Source organism: Pseudorasbora parva, chromosome 3 (assembly GCF_024679245.1).
Source record: "Pseudorasbora parva isolate DD20220531a chromosome 3, ASM2467924v1, whole genome shotgun sequence".
Classification (NCBI taxonomy): domain Eukaryota; kingdom Metazoa; phylum Chordata; class Actinopteri; order Cypriniformes; family Gobionidae; genus Pseudorasbora; species Pseudorasbora parva.
The window spans coordinates 39,707,105-39,725,444 of record NC_090174.1 but is presented as its reverse complement, the minus strand read 5'-3'; the positions used below and the strand labels follow the sequence as shown (position 1 = coordinate 39,725,444).

The 18,340-nt window shown below is 36.3% G+C and overlaps 2 protein-coding genes across 4 annotated transcripts; both read left to right on the top strand.

The window, feature by feature from the left end:
- The first annotated feature begins 274 nt into the window (after positions 1 to 274).
- Positions 275 to 6,808, top strand: dpagt1 (dolichyl-phosphate (UDP-N-acetylglucosamine) N-acetylglucosaminephosphotransferase 1 (GlcNAc-1-P transferase)). The gene is made up of 9 exons (XM_067440168.1): positions 275 to 1,151; positions 1,255 to 1,375; positions 1,979 to 2,192; positions 2,330 to 2,476; positions 3,010 to 3,094; positions 4,712 to 4,900; positions 5,032 to 5,119; positions 5,285 to 5,440; positions 6,303 to 6,808. The coding sequence occupies exons 1-9, from the start codon at positions 997 to 999 to the stop codon at positions 6,366 to 6,368; spliced, it is 1,221 nt and encodes a 406-aa protein (XP_067296269.1). The 5' UTR covers positions 275 to 996; the 3' UTR covers positions 6,369 to 6,808.
- A 523-nt stretch (positions 6,809 to 7,331) lies between these two features.
- On the top strand, positions 7,332 to 18,312 carry hinfp (histone H4 transcription factor). Of its 3 annotated transcripts, none has more exons than XM_067438797.1 (10): positions 7,332 to 7,472; positions 7,881 to 8,088; positions 10,761 to 10,990; positions 11,091 to 11,190; positions 14,096 to 14,248; positions 14,411 to 14,488; positions 14,623 to 14,743; positions 14,841 to 14,979; positions 15,663 to 15,787; positions 16,835 to 18,312. In XM_067438797.1, the coding sequence occupies exons 2-10, from the start codon at positions 7,923 to 7,925 to the stop codon at positions 17,193 to 17,195; spliced, it is 1,473 nt and encodes a 490-aa protein (XP_067294898.1). In that variant the 5' UTR covers positions 7,332 to 7,472; positions 7,881 to 7,922; the 3' UTR covers positions 17,196 to 18,312. The 3 variants fall into 3 exon arrangements, with proteins under 3 accessions (XP_067294898.1, XP_067294900.1, XP_067294899.1); XM_067438799.1 differs by having other exon boundaries at positions 7,395 to 7,472; positions 7,917 to 8,088; XM_067438798.1 differs by lacking the exon at positions 7,332 to 7,472 and adding an exon at positions 7,507 to 7,701.
- The last annotated feature ends 28 nt before the right edge of the window (positions 18,313 to 18,340 follow it).

Below are 18,340 nucleotides of genomic sequence, written 5' to 3'. Positions count from 1 at the left end.
AATATATATATGGCTATAATAATATACAGTAAATATATATTTTCTAGAAAGGCAAAATAATAATAATAATAATAATAATAATAATAATAATAATAATAATAATAATAATAATAATAATAATAATAATAATACGACTTATTATTACTACTATTATTATTATTATTATTATTAGTAGTAGTAGTAGTAGTAGTTGGTATTTTTTATAAATTATTAGTTACTAAACAGAAAATAGGACTTTTAATATCTTTCTCTTTTTATTTCCGGTTGTGTTACAACTGCAAAGGTTCGACTAAAACCAAGATGACAAAAATATACTTATATATTTCTGATAAATAACATACCTGGTGACTTACGTATATTTAGCAACATTGCGCTTCGAAACTTTTGCTGTCCTACCAACAGTTTATAAGTGTATAATAAGTGAGTCGTATTTATGTAACCCGTCAGCGGACGGATTATGTTGACGGAAGTATACGTGGAGTTTGTGAAGAGAGTCAAGCATACACTGTAAACTGATAGAGCTATCATGTTTTGACGCAAAAGCTACTTACATTGTTCCGACGAGTAACTAGTAACTCCTGAATCGGTCGTTATTTGGACAGGTGTTCTTATTCTCGATTTCCTGTAATTTACCTTAAAGAAAATCCAGCTGTCAACGTTAAGTCAATGACCTGCCATTCATTGATTCAGTGCTTTTGTATAAAAACAGGTCGGTTGATTCGAAAATAAGCAAATATAATTTATGCACAAGCTTTCGTGCAGTGGTGTCTATAGCAATGTGGTGTATTTGAAATGTAATTAAATTATTTTTCAACTTCGAAACATGTTCAATCAATGACAGCTTCACTATGAATATACTATATAAATGTATTGAATGTTGCTGACAGGAAGCAAAGGCTTAACTAGATTCAACTAGATTTGTCGACATATAACTGCGTATATAATACAGTAAATACAGTGTATTGCAATTTTATGTCGTGTTAGTCCATTGAGAAGATGTCTCCAATTCCTACTCTTCCTCTTATCATCAACTGTTGTATGTCTGCACTGGGGTGCATTGCAACAGTCAAGCTTATTCCTGCTTTTAAGGAACATTTCATAGCTGCAAGACTCTATGGCATGGACCTAAATAAAACTATAAAGAAAGAGGTGTAAGTGGATGATTTTCTTTATTTACATTATTGTGCATCAAAAGTATGCATTGCATTGATGTTTGAAACATGAATTTAACTTGCTACTTTCTTCATTAACTAGACCCGAATCGCAAGGTGTAATCAGTGGCACAGTCTTCCTCATCATTCTCTTCCTCTTCATCCCTGTCCCCTTCCTCCAGTGCTTTATGGGAGAGAAGTGTCAACGGTTCCCTCACAATGAGGTGAGCTTATGAGCCCTAATCAAATTAATTTCAAGAACTAAAACTGTTCAAAAGATTGGGGTCAGTAAAATGTTTTATGCAGCATTTTTATATTTTTATGCAGCAATTAAAATATTCAAAAGTGACAGGAAATACATTTATAGTGATATATATTAAAAAAATTCAAATAAATTCTGTTCTTTTGTACATTCTATTCATCAAGGTTCCTGGAAAAAAATAATGTATTCCACAAAAATATCAACCAACACAACTATAATTTGAAAACACAAAATAATTTGCACCGTAGCCTCAAATGACCTGAGAAACTTCACATCCATAGATACAGGGGTAAAATCATGCATTTGTGGACATATACAACCTTGCTGAAGAATGTTGCCAAATATGAATGTAATATAAATGAAAGTAAATAAAAAAAATAAAAAAATAATATAATATGGCAATCATTCTGTTGCAAGTTATATATTGAAGTACTATGGTATTACTGTGTGGTCCCATCACTGTGACATTTGTGCACCACAGTATTCCAACATTTCCTGTACTGATATTTCTTTACTTTGTTTTTGTTTTTTTTGTCTTCTCTTGATCAATGATATGTCCGTGTAGTTTGTTCAACTGATCGGTGCGTTGTTAGCCATCTGCTGCATGATATTCCTGGGCTTTGCTGATGATGTTCTGAACCTACGATGGAGACACAAGCTACTGCTGCCCACTATGGCCTCCCTGCCTCTCCTCATGGTCTACTTTACTAACTTCGGCAACACTGTCATTGTTGTGCCCAAACCTTTTCGCGTCCTGCTGGGGATGCATCTGGACTTGGGTGAGTTTGACGGTCTGACAGTCTGCTTAAATGTTTGGTGCTCTATGTGTCTTGACAGAGAGAGGCTGATTTTATTGCCCTTTTGTTTGATATGTAGGATATGTTGATATTCTAAGCAGTTGGTATATATGTTTCAGGCATTCTGTATTATGTGTATATGGGAATGTTGGCTGTGTTCTGCACAAATGCCATCAACATCTTGGCCGGTATCAATGGCATTGAGTCTGGACAAGCTCTCTTCATATCTGGCTCCATCATCCTCTTTAATTTACTGGAGCTCAATGGTGAGAGAATAGCCTATTTTCAACATATTTTATCAGTTTTTCCACCCAGATTCAAATCCATTTTAAGCCATTTTAAAATATGCATCATTTATACACACCACTGGCCAAAAGTTTGGAATACTAGGATTTTTTTTTAATATTCACAAAGGCTGCACTAAATCAGCATATCAGAATGATTTCTGAAGGATCATGTGACACTTAAAAACTGGAGTAATGACTGCTGGAAATTCAGCTTTGCCATCAAACTGAGAAATTACGTAGTATAATATGTTAAAAAAAGAAAACTGTGATTTTTAAATTGTAATAATGTTTCACAATTTGGCTGTATTTTCTGACCAAATCAATGCAGCCTTGGTGAGCATAAAAGTTATTAAAAAGAATAAACTTTTTTAAATTATTCCAAACTTTTGAGCATTATATATAGAAATTATTTAAGTTCTTGTTAAAACCACACTGACATTGCTTGAGTTTATTTAAATAAGTCTGCAGCTACATATTGGTAAATTGATCTTTGATTAACGTTTCTCTTTCAGGAGACTACAGGGATGACCATGTTTTCTCTTTGTACTTCATGATTCCCTTTTTCTTCACCACATTAGCCCTTTTCTACCACAACTGGTATGTAAAAACTATTGCTTTTTAAATCTTTACCTGTTGAATATGCTTTAGTTAAAGACAGGCCTTTAAAATACTGAACTCTATCCTCCGGGACTGGTTTAAAAGGATAGTTCACCCAAAAATGAAAATTAGCTCATGATTTACTCACCCTGAAGTCATCCTAGGTGTATATGACATTCTTCTTTCAGACAAATAAAAGTAGAGTTATATTAAAAAAGTCCTGGCTAATCCAAGCTTTATAATGACAGGGATTGTTGCTCTGTGAAGTCCATAAAAATGCATCTGTCCTTTAAATAACATGCTCCACACAGGTCTGGTGTTTTAAAAAAAGGCCTTCTGAAGCAAATCGATGCGTTTTTATAAGAAAAATATCCATATTTAAAACTTTTTCAAGTAAAGTTCTAGTTGATCGCCTTCTGTGGAAAAATGTTGTAATTGCCTTCTAGATGCAACTGTATACCACAAACACAGCATTTATTCATTATTTTTATTTCAAATACAAAAGTTGTTAGGCAAACATGGCAACGTTTTATTCAGTTCCTTTATTCCAATTACTTATATAGCCTTTAGATTTATATATTACATTGCTCACGCAACACAAGTGGAAAAACATTTAAGCATTTAAAAACACAAACATTATGCTGCACAATTTTTATATCTTAAATCTTTTTTTATATAAGAAATCCAGCAGGTCATAAAGAACTTTGTTTTTCCATCTCCAAGAAAGAAGGAAGGATGAGTGCTATCCTCCTTATTTAGCTAAATGCCTGGCATGTTGTTGTTTTCCTTGCTTTACCCAAGGCAAAAAGCCATGCGATGACTTTGAAACAGAGTAGAATTGTAAATGATATTCAAATAATATGCATCTGTGGTGAAATAACTAGATTTTCACGTCAATACATGTTTATTTTAATGCGAGCAATGCTCAGTCACTTTAATTCAGCGCATCCAGCGCAGCAAAAAATAGCCTCGGTGTGGAAACAATCGCAGCACTGCTGCAGACGCACCGCTCCTGGAATGGATGGTCAGACCACATCCGTGTGCAAGTGTGAAAGCAGTAATCCGTTAACATGGGTACGAAAAAAATATACACTGCAATACTTACTGCAAGTGGAGTATTTGTGAAACGGACGTAAGCCTTTGAATTGCAGAGGCACTTTCAACACTTTCTTTCCATAAACTTTACTTAATAACATTTTAAATATGGATATTTTTCTTACACAAATGCATCAATTCACTTCTAAAGGCATTTATTAACCTCCCGGAGCTGTGTGGAGCACATTATTTGATGGACTGATGCATTTTTATGGACTTAAAAAACAGAGCAACAATCTCTGACTAAACTGCCTGTCTGTTTTATCTGAAATCAACTTGCACAATAAAATATGTCAGACTCAGTACCTTTGTTTTGTCTCAAGATTTACACCAGTAATGTTTTTTTGGGGGGGCACATTTATAAAAGCAGCCTAATTGAGCTAAGGCCTAATCCTGGTTTGATATAAGCCCTGTTTGTGAAAAAGTTATCAAATTTGACAATCAATAGTGAGAATAATCTTAACCTCAACTAGTTCTGTTTTTCGAGTAAATAATAAACCTCTAACTTTGAATACCTCTCAGGTACCCTTCCTCTGTGTTTGTGGGAGACACTTTCTGTTACTTTGCTGGAATGACGTTCGCAGTGGTCGGAATACTCGGTCACTTTAGTAAGACCATGCTGCTTTTCTTTATCCCCCAAGTCATCAACTTTATTTACTCCCTGCCTCAGCTGTTTCACATTATTCCCTGCCCCAGACATCGCCTGCCCAGGTGGGTTATTACACTAACATTTAAAAAATCATACTATAAGGAATATTCTTTTTTTTATTCTTTTTTTTGTTGTTGACCTAATACAATTCTCATGAGTTATTTGTAATCAAAGTCTTACATGTTCACTACAGGTTACAGCCTGACACGGGAAAACTTGGCATGAGCTACTCCAAGTTCAAACAGAAGGACCTAGGCCCATTAGGACAACTAATTCTAAAGGTAAAATCACACATGCCACTTTCAGTATGTATCATTATAAATGGGTTTAGGACTCTGTTTTAGAGGAATGTTGTTGCTTGCCAACCAAAAATCTAGGAGCACGTCCTTTGTGGTATTCCCTGTATAAAATTATGTTTGAATGTGATTTCCTCTTTTATCCTGCAGGTGGCAGAAATGTTATGGCTTCTGGATGTGCGTAGAGGGCAGGAAGGAGATGATGAGTTTATTGAGTGTAACAACATGACCCTTATCAACCTCGTTCTAAAAGTGCTGGGACCTACCCATGAGAGAAACCTTACTGCAACCATGCTGTTAATACAGGTAAATCTCTTAAATGCACTGTAGAGTTCATAGGTAATGTGCCATATTATGGTTATTTCAATTCAAAGTGGTTTGAAAGAGTAAAGAAGGTTATGATATGTAACAACATCACTAATGTATGAGAAATCATTTATAAATCATTATCATCAGTGGTTCAAAGTTATTCAGGTATTTAAAGGCTCCCTAGCCCTAGATTTGTTTTCAAAAACTTATTTTAAAGGAAGTGTATGTAAGAAATATATTTCAATTCATCTTAAAATGAACCTGATATGTCACTAGACATTAAGAAATCATGTTAATTTTAAATACTTCTATCACTGACAACAGTAGTCTGGCCAGGATATTGTCATTTAAAAGTTGTTGTTGCAGCCCTCAACTGATGTTGATGTTGACATGTTGTGTTTTGGCCTGAAGCGCCACCCTCCACCTATCGACCAATCACAAAGTCAGTAGTGTTTGGGCATCCGGGTTGCCAATTCTGCTCTAGTTACCACAGCTGCAGCTACAAATGTTCCTGCTGGATCCTGCAGCCAATTTGGCAACCTCGAGTCGGGGGAGGGGGAGAGGGGATACACTGCAGTACCAGTTTTGGCCACAGTCTTACATAGACTTCCTTTTAATTTGTAACCACATTTCTGTAAAATAAAAAAGTAACTAAAATAGTTATTATTCAAATTAGAATAACTGATAGTATATTTTTGAGATTGGCATAACTAGTAAAATGTATATTCATTGTGAATTAATCAATGCATAATCGTATTAATTTATATTAATTTTCCAAATCTAGAAATCATACACGTGTTCAGGTTTTCCAAGACTGTGTGAATCTTTAAATAATATTCTTACTATATTTCTTTCTTAGGTCTTGGGAAGTGCTGCAGCATTTGGAATCCGTTATCACCTTGTGCGTCTGTTCTACGACGTCTAGAAAACTTGAGGTCCTGAGAGACTTTATAACCTGCTGCTTTTCATTTGGAAAACAACTTTTTGTGAAATATTACTTTACTGCCTGTCACTTATAAATGATGGAATCTAATTACAATACAGTGTATTTCAGCTCTTCTGTCTATATATCTGCATGTAAAGGGACAGTCTACACATATGCCCTTAATTTTCATTGGGACAGGATTGCTCATGCATAAGGATTTGCAATAGTTTAGGGTGACCTGAAAAGCAGAGGGTTCTATTTTGAAAGATTATGTGAAACACTTACATTCAGGGATATTTTAGGCAGTTGGTGAAATTTTTGAGAACATTTCTGAAAGATGACTTGATACATGTACTTATATTTTTCTGTGTCAGATCTAATATTATGCCTTTGACTCATTTGAATAAACAACATGTGACAATGAATCACACTAGCTCCTGGGAAGGAAAATATTAATTTGTACCGTTATCATACAGTATTCAAACACAGTATCAAACATAACCCAAAAATGTCCTCCTAATCCATATTTGTAGTCATCTAACTTGTGTTTTGCCTTTTGGTTTTTTAGCTTCTGAATTTGATGATCCTTTCCTAAAATACAACGGCAGCTTTTTATTTTCATGTATAAAAACCTTTTTATACTGTGTGTGTGGGTATTGTAATGACAACATTGTTTCCGAAATCAAATAACTGCCTTTTATTTTTTTATTGAAGTAAAATGACAGCTAATTGTTAAAATATCATATGGTAAAAAAAATGTTTAGTAGCAGCCTTACTTTCTAATAAGATGATTTTTGACTTCCATATTGATTATTTGAATAGTACAATGATTCTAAAACAGGGTTTAATTAAAATGGCACCATACAGCGAGTACAACTCCTTTTTTAGGGTTGTTAGAGACAGACATTACTGCCACTGAATATAAAGTGCGACGCGGAACACTTGAAACGGTTTAGATGTCGGAGGGAATGATCATTGTGATGTACTGCTAGGCTGCAATTTGATTGGCTGAGATTTGAACGCGACGCCGCAAAGTTGACATCTGATTGGTTTGGTTATTCCGTGGGAAAAATATTGAGGAAATGTTTGAAGTATTTGCTAAAGGTGAGTTATTTCTCGATCCTTTTAACAACTCTTTATGCACAGTTTCACATAATGCCCATGGATGAAAACACATTAAATTATTCTCAACCCAAGCTAAACATAAAGGCTACTAGTCAACAAAATGGAGGCAGAATGTTAACTTCCCTTTTTGTTTTGCTAACCAGCTATGTTTCATGCTAGGATAACAACTTTTTCCATGGTTTTATTAAACTACTAGCAGTGCATTTTGGTAATTAAGAAGTGTACACATGTTGGAGTTAATCATTTTTGCGCAGTACATGTATGGGAAAAGCTTTTTTTATTGCCTTAAAAACAAGCTGACAGTTATGGACCGGTAGCTCGAGCATAACTAACTTAAGTTACACATAACGTTACCGATCTCACGTGTGGCTCTTTACTGTGTTTCAGAGGACTGGAGGATCACATATTGTGTTTTACATTCAGTGCTTCATGATGCCCCCGTCGGGTAAGCGGGCCCCACGCAGAGAGGAGCTGCTGCTGGAGTTGGCTTGTGAGTGGGGCTCGTGTCAGGAGACGTTTGACAGGATGCAGGACTTCTGCCAGCACGTGGAGAAACATTATAAAGCTACAGTGGACAGTGAGGCAGACTTACCAGGTGCGTCCAACACCTGCGTCCAGCCCAGTTTCATAATCATAGCCACTATCTTCTTAAGTACTAATCTGACCACTGACTACAACGTTTAGGGTATTCAGTCTTAATTTTAGAGTTTAAATTATACCAATCAAATTTTTGTAAAATATGTAACAGACAATGTTATAACCAGTTTTAAAGATAATTGTATTTATTTGTTTAATGTTTTTAATTATTTACTTTATTTTTTGCACTTTTTGAGCCTTGACATCATTGTCACCAGTTCATTGTCATTACATGGAAAAAACAAACAAACCGGACATTCTTCAATATATCTTCTTTTGTGTTCCACGGAAAGATGGAATCTCATACAGATATCAGCCTCGGTATTGTTGTCAATACCTAAAAAATTTTTTTACATGTTAAATGGAAGAAAAACTCATCAAAAATGTAAAATGTTGCTTTGGCAACTTACTGAAATATGTGTAAGATTGTCAGTACTAAAAATATTAACTATAATAATAAACTGTTAATACTATTTAGAAATATTTAAAATAAAACAATTAAAATTAAAACTTACAATACAAAAAAAGAGCTACAAATTAAACTTAATTAAAATAAAAAATAAAAATAAAAGCAGTATATAAATAGTATATGTAAAATAAAATAAAAACTGCTTTGCCTCTTGTTGCAATTAATGATAAATCTTAGTGTAAAAATTAGGTGTAAAGTTTCAGTTACAAGTGAGAGCACACCATACATTGCAAAATAGACAGGACATAGACAGAATATATATATATATATATATATATATATATATATATATATATACACACAGTCCCTGACAAAAGTCTTGTCGCTTGTGTACAAATTGACCTAAAGTGCCGCTGAAATATATTTCTAATCAAGATTTTTTTACAAGAAATGGCTCATTTTAATCCCACCAGCTTTTGTGATAATGTGTAAATTTTTGCAAAGACATAAGTGTTGTCACCTTGTCATGTGAGCTTCACCTGTGACTAATAATGGATCAATTAGGTCTCAAGTGTGTATAAAAAGAACCCCAGTACACTAGACCTTCACATCAACTGCAACTAGACCTCTGCAAACATGCCTAATATTCTCCCTGAGACTAAAGTTTTGATTATCAAGAGGCTGAAGACCAGATCCACTGCTGATGTGGCAGACGCCTTCAATGTGTCTCAGCGTCAAGTACAGAGGATAAAAAAAAGATTTGAAGAGACTGGAGACGTTTTTGACAAGCCCAGGTCAGGCAGACCCCGCAAGACAACTGCTCGAGAGGACCGTTTGTTGGCTCGAAAATCCAAGGCCAGCCCATTTTCCACTGCAGCAGAGCTCCACGAGACCTGGTCACCTGAAGTCCCTGTGTCAACCAGAACAGTTTGTCGGATTCTGTCTCGAAATGGCCTCCATGGTCGAAATCAGTGCCCAGAAGCCAGCACTAAACAAAAGACAATTGAAAAACCGTGTGGCATTTGCCAAGGCCCACAGCCTGCTAAAAGGATGGACGCTGGAAAAGTGGCAGAAGGTGTATTTTGAGATGAATCTTCTGTTGAATTACACCACAGTCGCCGCAAATATTGCAGGAGACCTACTGGAGCCAGAATGGGTCCGAGATTCACCCAGAAAACAGTGACGTTTGGTGGCGGAAAAATCATGGTCTGGGGTTACATCCAGTATGGGGGTGTGCGAGAGATCTGCAGGGTGGAAGGCAACATCAATAGTCTAAAATACCAAGAAATCTTAGCTATCTCTTATATTCCCAACCATAAAAGAGGCCAAATTCTGCAGCAGGACGGTGCTCCATCGCATGCTTCCATCTCCACATCAAAGTTCCTCAAGGCGAAGAAGATCAAGATGCTCCAGGATTGGCCAGCCCAGTCACCAGACATGAACATCATTGACCATATGTGGGGTAGGATGAAAGAGGACGCATGGAAGACGAAACCAAAGAATATTGATGAACTCTGGGAGGCATGCAAGACTGCTTTCTTAGCTATTCCTGATGACTTCATCAATAAATTGTATGAATCCTTGCCAAACCGCATGGATGCAGTCCTTCAAGCTCATGGAAGTCATACAAGATATTACATTTGGATCTCACAGCACCACAACTTAATTTGCTGACATATTTTTGTATTTGCTGTAAATTTGTTCAATTTCTGTATAGGCGACAACTTTTGTCTTGTCAAAATTTGACCTTTCCGTCTTGATTAAATGATAAATATTTTTTCTGTGAACATTATTTATTTCAGTGCATTAAACATCATTTGGGAGGGTTTTAGCTTTTCATATGAGCTATTTCTAATACCAATGAATTAATTAAAAGTCAGGTTAATATCAGGTATTTCTAGAAAATAGATAAGCGACAAGACTTTTGTCAGGGACTATATATATAATATCAGGTCAAGTATACAAAATCAAATCTGGTTTAAGGTGTTCCGAGGAGAACTTTAGTGCTGAGAATGGGCCAGGAACACATGTAATTTCTTCATCTCTTTCACCAACATTCACTGGTGCACATTTATGCACTGTTCATTTGTCTGTATCAATGTTACATCAGCAGTGGATTGTTTCTGAGTGTTAAGCTATAGCAAGCTACTTATTTTCCGGGTTTCCGGCAGTCAGAGACCCTGGTTCACAATTAGGCCTTAGTTTGCCTGTATGCTTTACAGATGAGGAGCATAACTGTCTATGGCGAGACTGTGGTTTCTGCTCAGTGGAAGGAGATGCAGAGCTTCTCAGACACATTTTCTTCCATTGCTACCATGCCAAGTTGAAGCAGTGGGGACTTGCTATACTCAAGGGCCACAGTGACATGGGTGCCTGCTCAGTCGGCCTGCACAACCGCAACATTGTGCCTGAGGTCCAAGAGAACTTCCTCTGTCTTTGGGAGCATTGTGAGGTACGAAGGCAATTCAACATATTCTTCTAGTAGGTGATACATTGCATGTATCTAGATAAATCATGTCAAGTAATCAGCTGATAAGTATGTTTGTATTTAGATGTCTATGGATAATCCAGAGTGGTTCTACAGACATGTAGAGATGCATGCACACTGTCTCGAGGCTAATGAAGAGAATGTTTTATTCTGCGGCTGGAAAGGTAAGAAATTATTATTATTTTTTATAGTATATGTATAAACGGGGCAGTTCACCTCAAATGTTTAAATTCTGTCATCATTTACTCACCCTCAAGCTGTTCTGAACCTGTATAAATGTCTTTTTTCTACTGAACACAAAAGAAGAATGTATGGACCCGTTGACTTCCATAGTTTTTTTTTTCTCCATATTTCCATTTTCAATGGGGCCCATCAACTGTTTGGTTACCAACATTCTTCAAAATATCTTCTTTGTGTTCAATAGAAGAATTAAATTCACAATTTGAGGGTGAGTAAATGATGACAATTTTATGTGAAACACATGTAAGTTAGTGGTTCTAAACCTTTTCGGCCTCCCCATTGTCCACAGCAATATTTGAAGGCTCAATAATTATTCCAGTTATTTGTGATTTACTAAATAATGATTAACGATAATGATTTCTAAAAATATTTTTACTCTATTATTCTACTTGATAAAATATGTTTGAGCTTAGTGTAACTGCAAAATGTGTGCATATACAGTTGAAAGAAAAAGTATGTGATCCGCTTGCAAAATCTGTGAAAATGTGAATACTTTTAACTATATAAGAGAGATCTTACAAAATGCATGTTGTATTTTATTTACTACTGTCCTGAATAAGGTATTTTACATAAAAAAAACATTTGTACATATGTTGCACAAGACTAAAATATAGCTGAATTTATTAAAATAACCTAGTTCAAACGTTTATGAACCATTTATTCTTAATACTGTGTGTCATTCTCTGGATGATCCACGGCTGTTTTTTTTTGTTTTTTGTAATGGTTGTTTTTGAGTCTCTTGTTTGTCCTGAGCAGTTGATCTGCCCAACTTTCTTCAGAAAAACCCTCCAGGTCCTGCAAATTCTTCAGTTTCCCAGCATCTTTTGCAAATTTAAACCCTCTTCAGCAGTGATTTGTATGATTTTGCGATCCATCTTTTTACACTGAGGACAATTGAGGGACTCAAACACAACTATTTAAAAAGGTTCAAACATTCACTGATGCTCCAGAAGGAAACACCGTCTTTAAAGGAGGGTGAAACACTCAGTTTCAGTCAATCTCATGTCAATCTTGAGTACCTATAGAGTAGTATTGCATCCTTCATATCTCCGAAAAGTCTTTAGTTTTATCATATTTATAAAAGAAATATAGGCTGTACCGAGTCTTTCCGGAAAAAACCGAGCGCCTGGAGGCGTATCGTGTGGGCGGAGCTAAAGAATGACAAGCACACCCAAAGCGGTGACGTCCTCAAGCGTGGAGAAACCCATGGCTATCGATCTCAGCTAATACATATATGATCCAAAATAAATTGAACAGGAGAAACAGCAAAAGCAGAACGTCCGTCTCTGTGGTATTTACTGTATTTAGTGGCCTGTCAACATTTGTGCTTGTTTACTCGCAGTTTATGAGGACATGATTCGGTTTATGGACTATTGTATGCGACTACACCTTAGCAGTAGCAAGCAAAACGGTTTTGCACGTCAGACTAGTGTAACGTTATACATAGAACAACAATGGAGTAACCGTTAGCGCATTTGAATGACGAAGCACGCGTTCGTGTCGTTTACTGATGTTTACTCACGCGACGATAGCCAACAGCACAGACATTTGAAGCAGTTTTACTCACCGGCTGCTTCCAAAGCAGGACCGAACCTTTATCGCTGGGACCGCTCCGTCAAAAACACTCTTCTTTGGTATGATTTGGTGAAGTCCTGTGACAGCAGTGTCCGGGGAGATCCGCGATGTTGTTAAGCTTCCCGTCATTTCTGCGTTCAAATCGGTTCAAATGCAGCGCTGCCTTCCCGGAATGCTGTGCTGAAGCGTTGAAGTCGCTTGATGTCACCCATAGGAATAAAGTGGAGCGTGGCGCGGACTATAACGACATAAGTGTTCACGGACGAGTGGATCTCTCAGCTGAGAGCATTGTTGATGGGTCGTGCATTTGCCCTTTCGCTCTAGTCGCGCGTGCGCACCCTACCGGGAGAAGAGCCCGTATGGCCCATACAAGGACCTTCCGCTCTATCGACGTGAAGTCGAGCCATACTCGAAAAAACTCTCCGAAACTTGTGAGAAACCGGAAGGAGTATTTTTAACACAGAAATACTCCATCAAACTTCCAATATTAGTTTTTGAAACTTTGTCTATGTTTAGGATGGGAATCCAAGTCTTTAACAGTGTAAAAAGCTCAGTATGCATGAAACAGCATTCCCCCCCCCCGGGCTACCTTATATATCCAGTCAACTTTATTCTTCTAAAAATAAAAATAAAAAATAAGGTTGTTGAGGGGGCCAATTAAAATATCTTGATTTTTTTTTTTTTTAAAGACACCATGAAACTAAAACGGACAATTATTTGTTAATGGAATAATGCATTATTTATGATAAATTATTTATCCATGCAGATCATAATTTTTTTCAAAATTATTTCCTCATAATATTTGATCAAAATAACTTTTTGCTGTTTCACTCAAATATATGTCACAGTAGGAAAGAAAAGACTATCCCAATCTCAGTTTCATGCTGACTTAAACCTTATTTAATTTGTATTTATTTTTTCTTATTTAAATCATTTTAAGTTTGCTGATGCCCCCTAGTGGATCTTGGGCCCCAGGTTAAGATTCACAGTGTCAAGTTGATGCACCAAGTCAGTTGTGAGATAAAGACCAATTATCATATTTCAGTAGCCCACTGTTGTGTTGATGCTACAAAATGTTTTTTGGACAATATTTCTACTATATTTGAAAGTGGACCAATGGTAGAAAATATTATAAGCATCTTAGTTGAATGTTACTGAGTGTAGAAATGTTCCTGAGAGGTTTCCCTTCTCACAACAACTTTTACAGTTCAGCACAGTTTTGAGAAAACATAAACTTTTTATTTTGATTTCTAGATTGTGAGGCCTCTTTCAAAGGCAGGTTTAAGTTGCGAGAGCACATGCGTAGTCACACACAGGAAAAGCTGGTGGCATGTCCGACCTGTGGAGGAATGTTCGCCAACAATACAAAGTTCTTCGACCACATTCGACGGCAGACTTCTATAGAAGGTGAGTAGTTGTATTTCAGTTGGTACACATGCTGCAGCAGCAATAATAAGAAAATCTTTAAACCTTCTGTATCAATTAATTTTTGTTCATAAAACATAATAGAAGACATGAAAATCTAGTATGGGCAATTGCACCCATGTATTTGTGTTTATTTGTTTGTAGGTCAAAGATTTCAGTGTTCTCACTGCTCTAAACGTTTCGCCACTGAGCGACTGCTGAGAGACCACATGAGGAACCATGGTATGAGTCTTTTTGAGTGTTAATTTTCATAATGGTTGTACTTTGTTCTGCAGTATTAGACCTTACAGGCCTTTATTGCCTAGTACGGTGTGACTTGCTTGTTCTAATGATGTTCTTCTTTCTTCTGTTCAAAGTCAACCATTATAAATGTCCATTGTGCGATATGACTTGTCCATCGCCATCCTCGCTGAGAAACCACATCAAGTTTCGTCATTCCAATGAGAAGCCTTACAGCTGTGATTACTGCGAGTACAGGTGAGGCTGATTCATTTGCAATAACAATGAGTCATCATTTTTATATTATTCTGCCATGTAAGACATGGCCTGTCTGTTTGTGTTCATGTGGTTCCAGCTGCAAAAACCTGATAGACTTGCGGAAGCATTTAGACACACACAGCAGTGAGCCAGCATATCGGTGTGACTTCACTGACTGCGATTACTCTACCCGCTCCCTTTACTCAATCAAGAACCACTACAAACGAGTTCATGAGGTGAGCCATTCAGAAAATTCCAGGAACATTTGCCAATAAGAAAAAGAACATCATAAAGCAAAACAATTCTTAGAATAAAGTTAGTCATAATTGTTTGCAACAACATGTAGCAATAGAGATTGTGACGTATTTACATTGTACTTACTCAAAAAAGTTTCATGGTTGGGATTTGGTTTAGGGTTAGTTTCTTGCAATTATGCATAATTGACTTTTAACTAGTTAGTACATGAATTACTGTAGAGTGTAGAAGTAACATGTATTATATAAGATTAGTACATATGTAAGATTGCAATGGAAGATTAGTAGTGTTATGTAATGTGGTTTTACCATGAGATTGATTTGATTTAGTTTTTTGAAATGGAAAATTTCTTCTTCTTTTTTTGGGCTTGTAATTTAATTAAGAATTGTAAGTAGGAATAACTCTAATATGATTTGATCTATAAAAATTATCCATCTAGTCTGGAAATAATTGATGAATAATGGATGTTACTTAACTTCACTCATACAGCCAAAAACACAATTTGATGATACAAATAAACAGTGTGAGCAAACAAAGTCAAACTAACCCCACATCAAAAAGAAAAATTGAATTCAACTCTACTTAATTTCAACTGTACTGTAATTCATATTCAGCTCATTGCTCCGGAGTAGCTAAACATGTTAATGTGCTGCTTTGTATTTAGGGAGATTACACTCCTCGCTATAAGTGTCACGTGTGTGAGCAGTGCTTCACCCGGGGGAACAACCTCACAGCCCACTTACGCAAGAAACATCAGTTCAAGTGGCCTTCAGGTCACCCGAGATTCAGGTTTGAACACTTCCTTCTTCCCTTTGGCCAAAAACCAACTATTTAGTTTTCATTACTTTTTTTCTCAACCTCTATAATGTTACCAAATGTGGTATCTCGGTTTTGTTTCTGAAAGAAGATTTGTGTTCAAAAATATAGTCAAAAACTGTGAAATATTATTGCAGTTTAAAATTACTTTAATCTATTTTCATAAATTTAAATGTAATTTTTCTTTTGATGGAAAAGCTGCATTTTCAGCAGCATTACTCCAGTCTTCAGTGTCACATGATTCTTCAGAAATCATTCTGATATTCTGATTAGGAAACTTATATGCATATGATGCATATGAGTTGTTCTGCTTAACATTTTTGTGGAAACCATGGCTGCATCCAAAATCACATACTCTCTTGAGTAGGTACTTATTTTGAATAAGTAATTACATTGAGACTGTTAAAAAAGTATGTTCTTTATAACTTTGTGTAGTGTGAATGTAATCCAGATATGTTGTCACTGTCATGTGGCCTACCGACTTCAGTTGAGTCACTTCATTGTCATTCAAAATATCTCTCTTGTGGCCTCATGGGATAGCAAAAAGTGTATGGCATATGCACACTTCAGAATCTCGCCAGACGTTGTAGGTCATCTGGGGGCTTTTTGCCTACACTTATGAATTCTGAATTTTGACACAGCTTCTGCCACCGTTTTTTTTCATCTACATAGCAGGGAAGTATGCAATTTTGGATGCAGCCTATGATTTAAAAAAAAAAAAGTCCAGAATGCTTTGATTTGAATTGAAAGTTCATAAGCAAAGCATTTATTTGTAATATAATATAATATAATAGAAAAGTTTAAAGTTTTAAAGTTTAAAGTCACTTTAAAAAAAGATCTTTAAAAAAAAAAAACATACTGATCCCAAAATTGTAATTAGTGTAACAAACAGTAGATCCCATGGACGCTACTCAATTAGAACATGAAATTAATACTTTTTGATTTGTTTATAGTGATCAATAAACCTTACCTGTCTAACCTGACTATGGTTTTTTGCACTTTGCCAATCACTCGTTTCAGGTATAAAGAGCATGAAGATGGATTCATGCGTCTGCAACTGATCCGCTATGAGAGCGTGGAGCTAACAGAACAGCTGATGCGGGAACGGCAGGGGGAAGGGGACAGCAGTGAGTCCAGCCAGCAGAACGTCCAATCCGGGGAAGAACCAGAGGAGACTGCACCCCTCGGCACCATGGGGGGAAATACAGAGGCAGGAATAAGAAAGGATGGAGCCGAGGTCTGTAGGACTCAAGAAAATGCTGAAAGTGTGTTCTTGGTGTTGATGGCCGGCCCCTCCTCAGAAACAGACTCTACGAGAGAGGGGTCAGTGATGTGTCAGCTACAGGACACTGCCCAGCAGCTGGGCATGGAGGTGGTTTAACAGCACTTCGGATTACTGGACCTCCCTAAGACTGCTGTGTCAGACAATAAATAGGGACATTAGGACATTCCCATTAACTCTGTACCATGAGACTAACAGGGGACCAAAGCTGGACTATAGTGTGTTTGAGGATGCTGTCATCATAAAACACCTTGAACACTGCACTGAACAGAAAAGATTAAGCTAAATCACAAGTTAGCTCTGGGGATTGCTTAAAGAGTTGGTTCACTCCAAAAGGACGATTTTTGTGATTATTTACTGACCCTCATCTCATTCTGACGCTATATTATTTTGTCTGCCATGAAACACAAAATAAGATGTCATGTAGAGTGTTTGGACTGCATTGTTCAGTTCAGTGAAGATTAATAGTAATTTATACTGCTACGCTCCAAAAGGCAAAAAAAGCATCATGAAATTATATTAAAAGCAGTCTATGCAACTTGTACATTACAAGTGCCATGTTCCCTTTTTGGAGTTTGGAAGTGTAAATTACCTTCCTTGTAAAATAAAAATCCACACACAAACACACATCTTACTGCGTTTCACAGAAGAAGGAAATTACAGGGTTAAAAAAACATTTGAGTGATTAAATGACACATTTTTTTGGCTGAACTATCCTTTTACATTTGACTTTATGGGTGTGTGAGTAAGCGAGAGAGAAGAGGATAAAGGAGAACGGAAATGTTTAATCCTACTGAGCAATTTAATCAGCTTTCTTTGACTCTTCAGGTTCAGTGTTAATGTGAAGGGAGAAGGACAGCTCTCCATGGAGAAATCATTACAGTGTATAGTTTTATACAATGTGGCAAATTGCTTCTGTTTTGAAGTTAAATTGAAAGTGCTTCTGAACTTCAAACTGACCATCACCCCTGTTTAATTTATTTTTCAACTTTATATGGAGAGGATCTGCAGAAAGGCCAGTTCTGATGGAAGCTACCTATTCCTGATGCCTTTCTATCAAAGTAAAAGTAGTTTTAAAATGAATAAATACATTTTAAAATTTCATAGTTATTTTATTTGCATTAGGATTTGAGTCCTAATAATCTAATTCAGAAGGCAAACTATACTAAATGACTTAATTTTATTTGAAATAAACAATGGCAGTTATTACAGTGCATATTTTTGTCCTATTTGGTTTGTTTTTC

Coding starts and splice junctions, on each gene's coding strand:
- dpagt1 (XM_067440168.1), top strand. CDS start 997: ATGTCTCCAATTCCTACTCTTCCTCTTATCATCAACTGTTGTATGTCT. Junction 1,152..1,254: donor AAAACTATAAAGAAAGAGGT/GTAAGTGGATGA, acceptor TTCATTAACTAG/ACCCGAATCGCAAGGTGTAA. Junction 1,376..1,978: donor AACGGTTCCCTCACAATGAG/GTGAGCTTATGA, acceptor ATGTCCGTGTAG/TTTGTTCAACTGATCGGTGC.
- hinfp (XM_067438797.1), top strand. CDS start 7,923: ATGATGCCCCCGTCGGGTAAGCGGGCCCCACGCAGAGAGGAGCTGCTG. Junction 8,089..10,760: donor CAGTGAGGCAGACTTACCAG/GTGCGTCCAACA, acceptor TATGCTTTACAG/ATGAGGAGCATAACTGTCTA. Junction 15,788..16,834: donor TCAGGTCACCCGAGATTCAG/GTTTGAACACTT, acceptor CACTCGTTTCAG/GTATAAAGAGCATGAAGATG.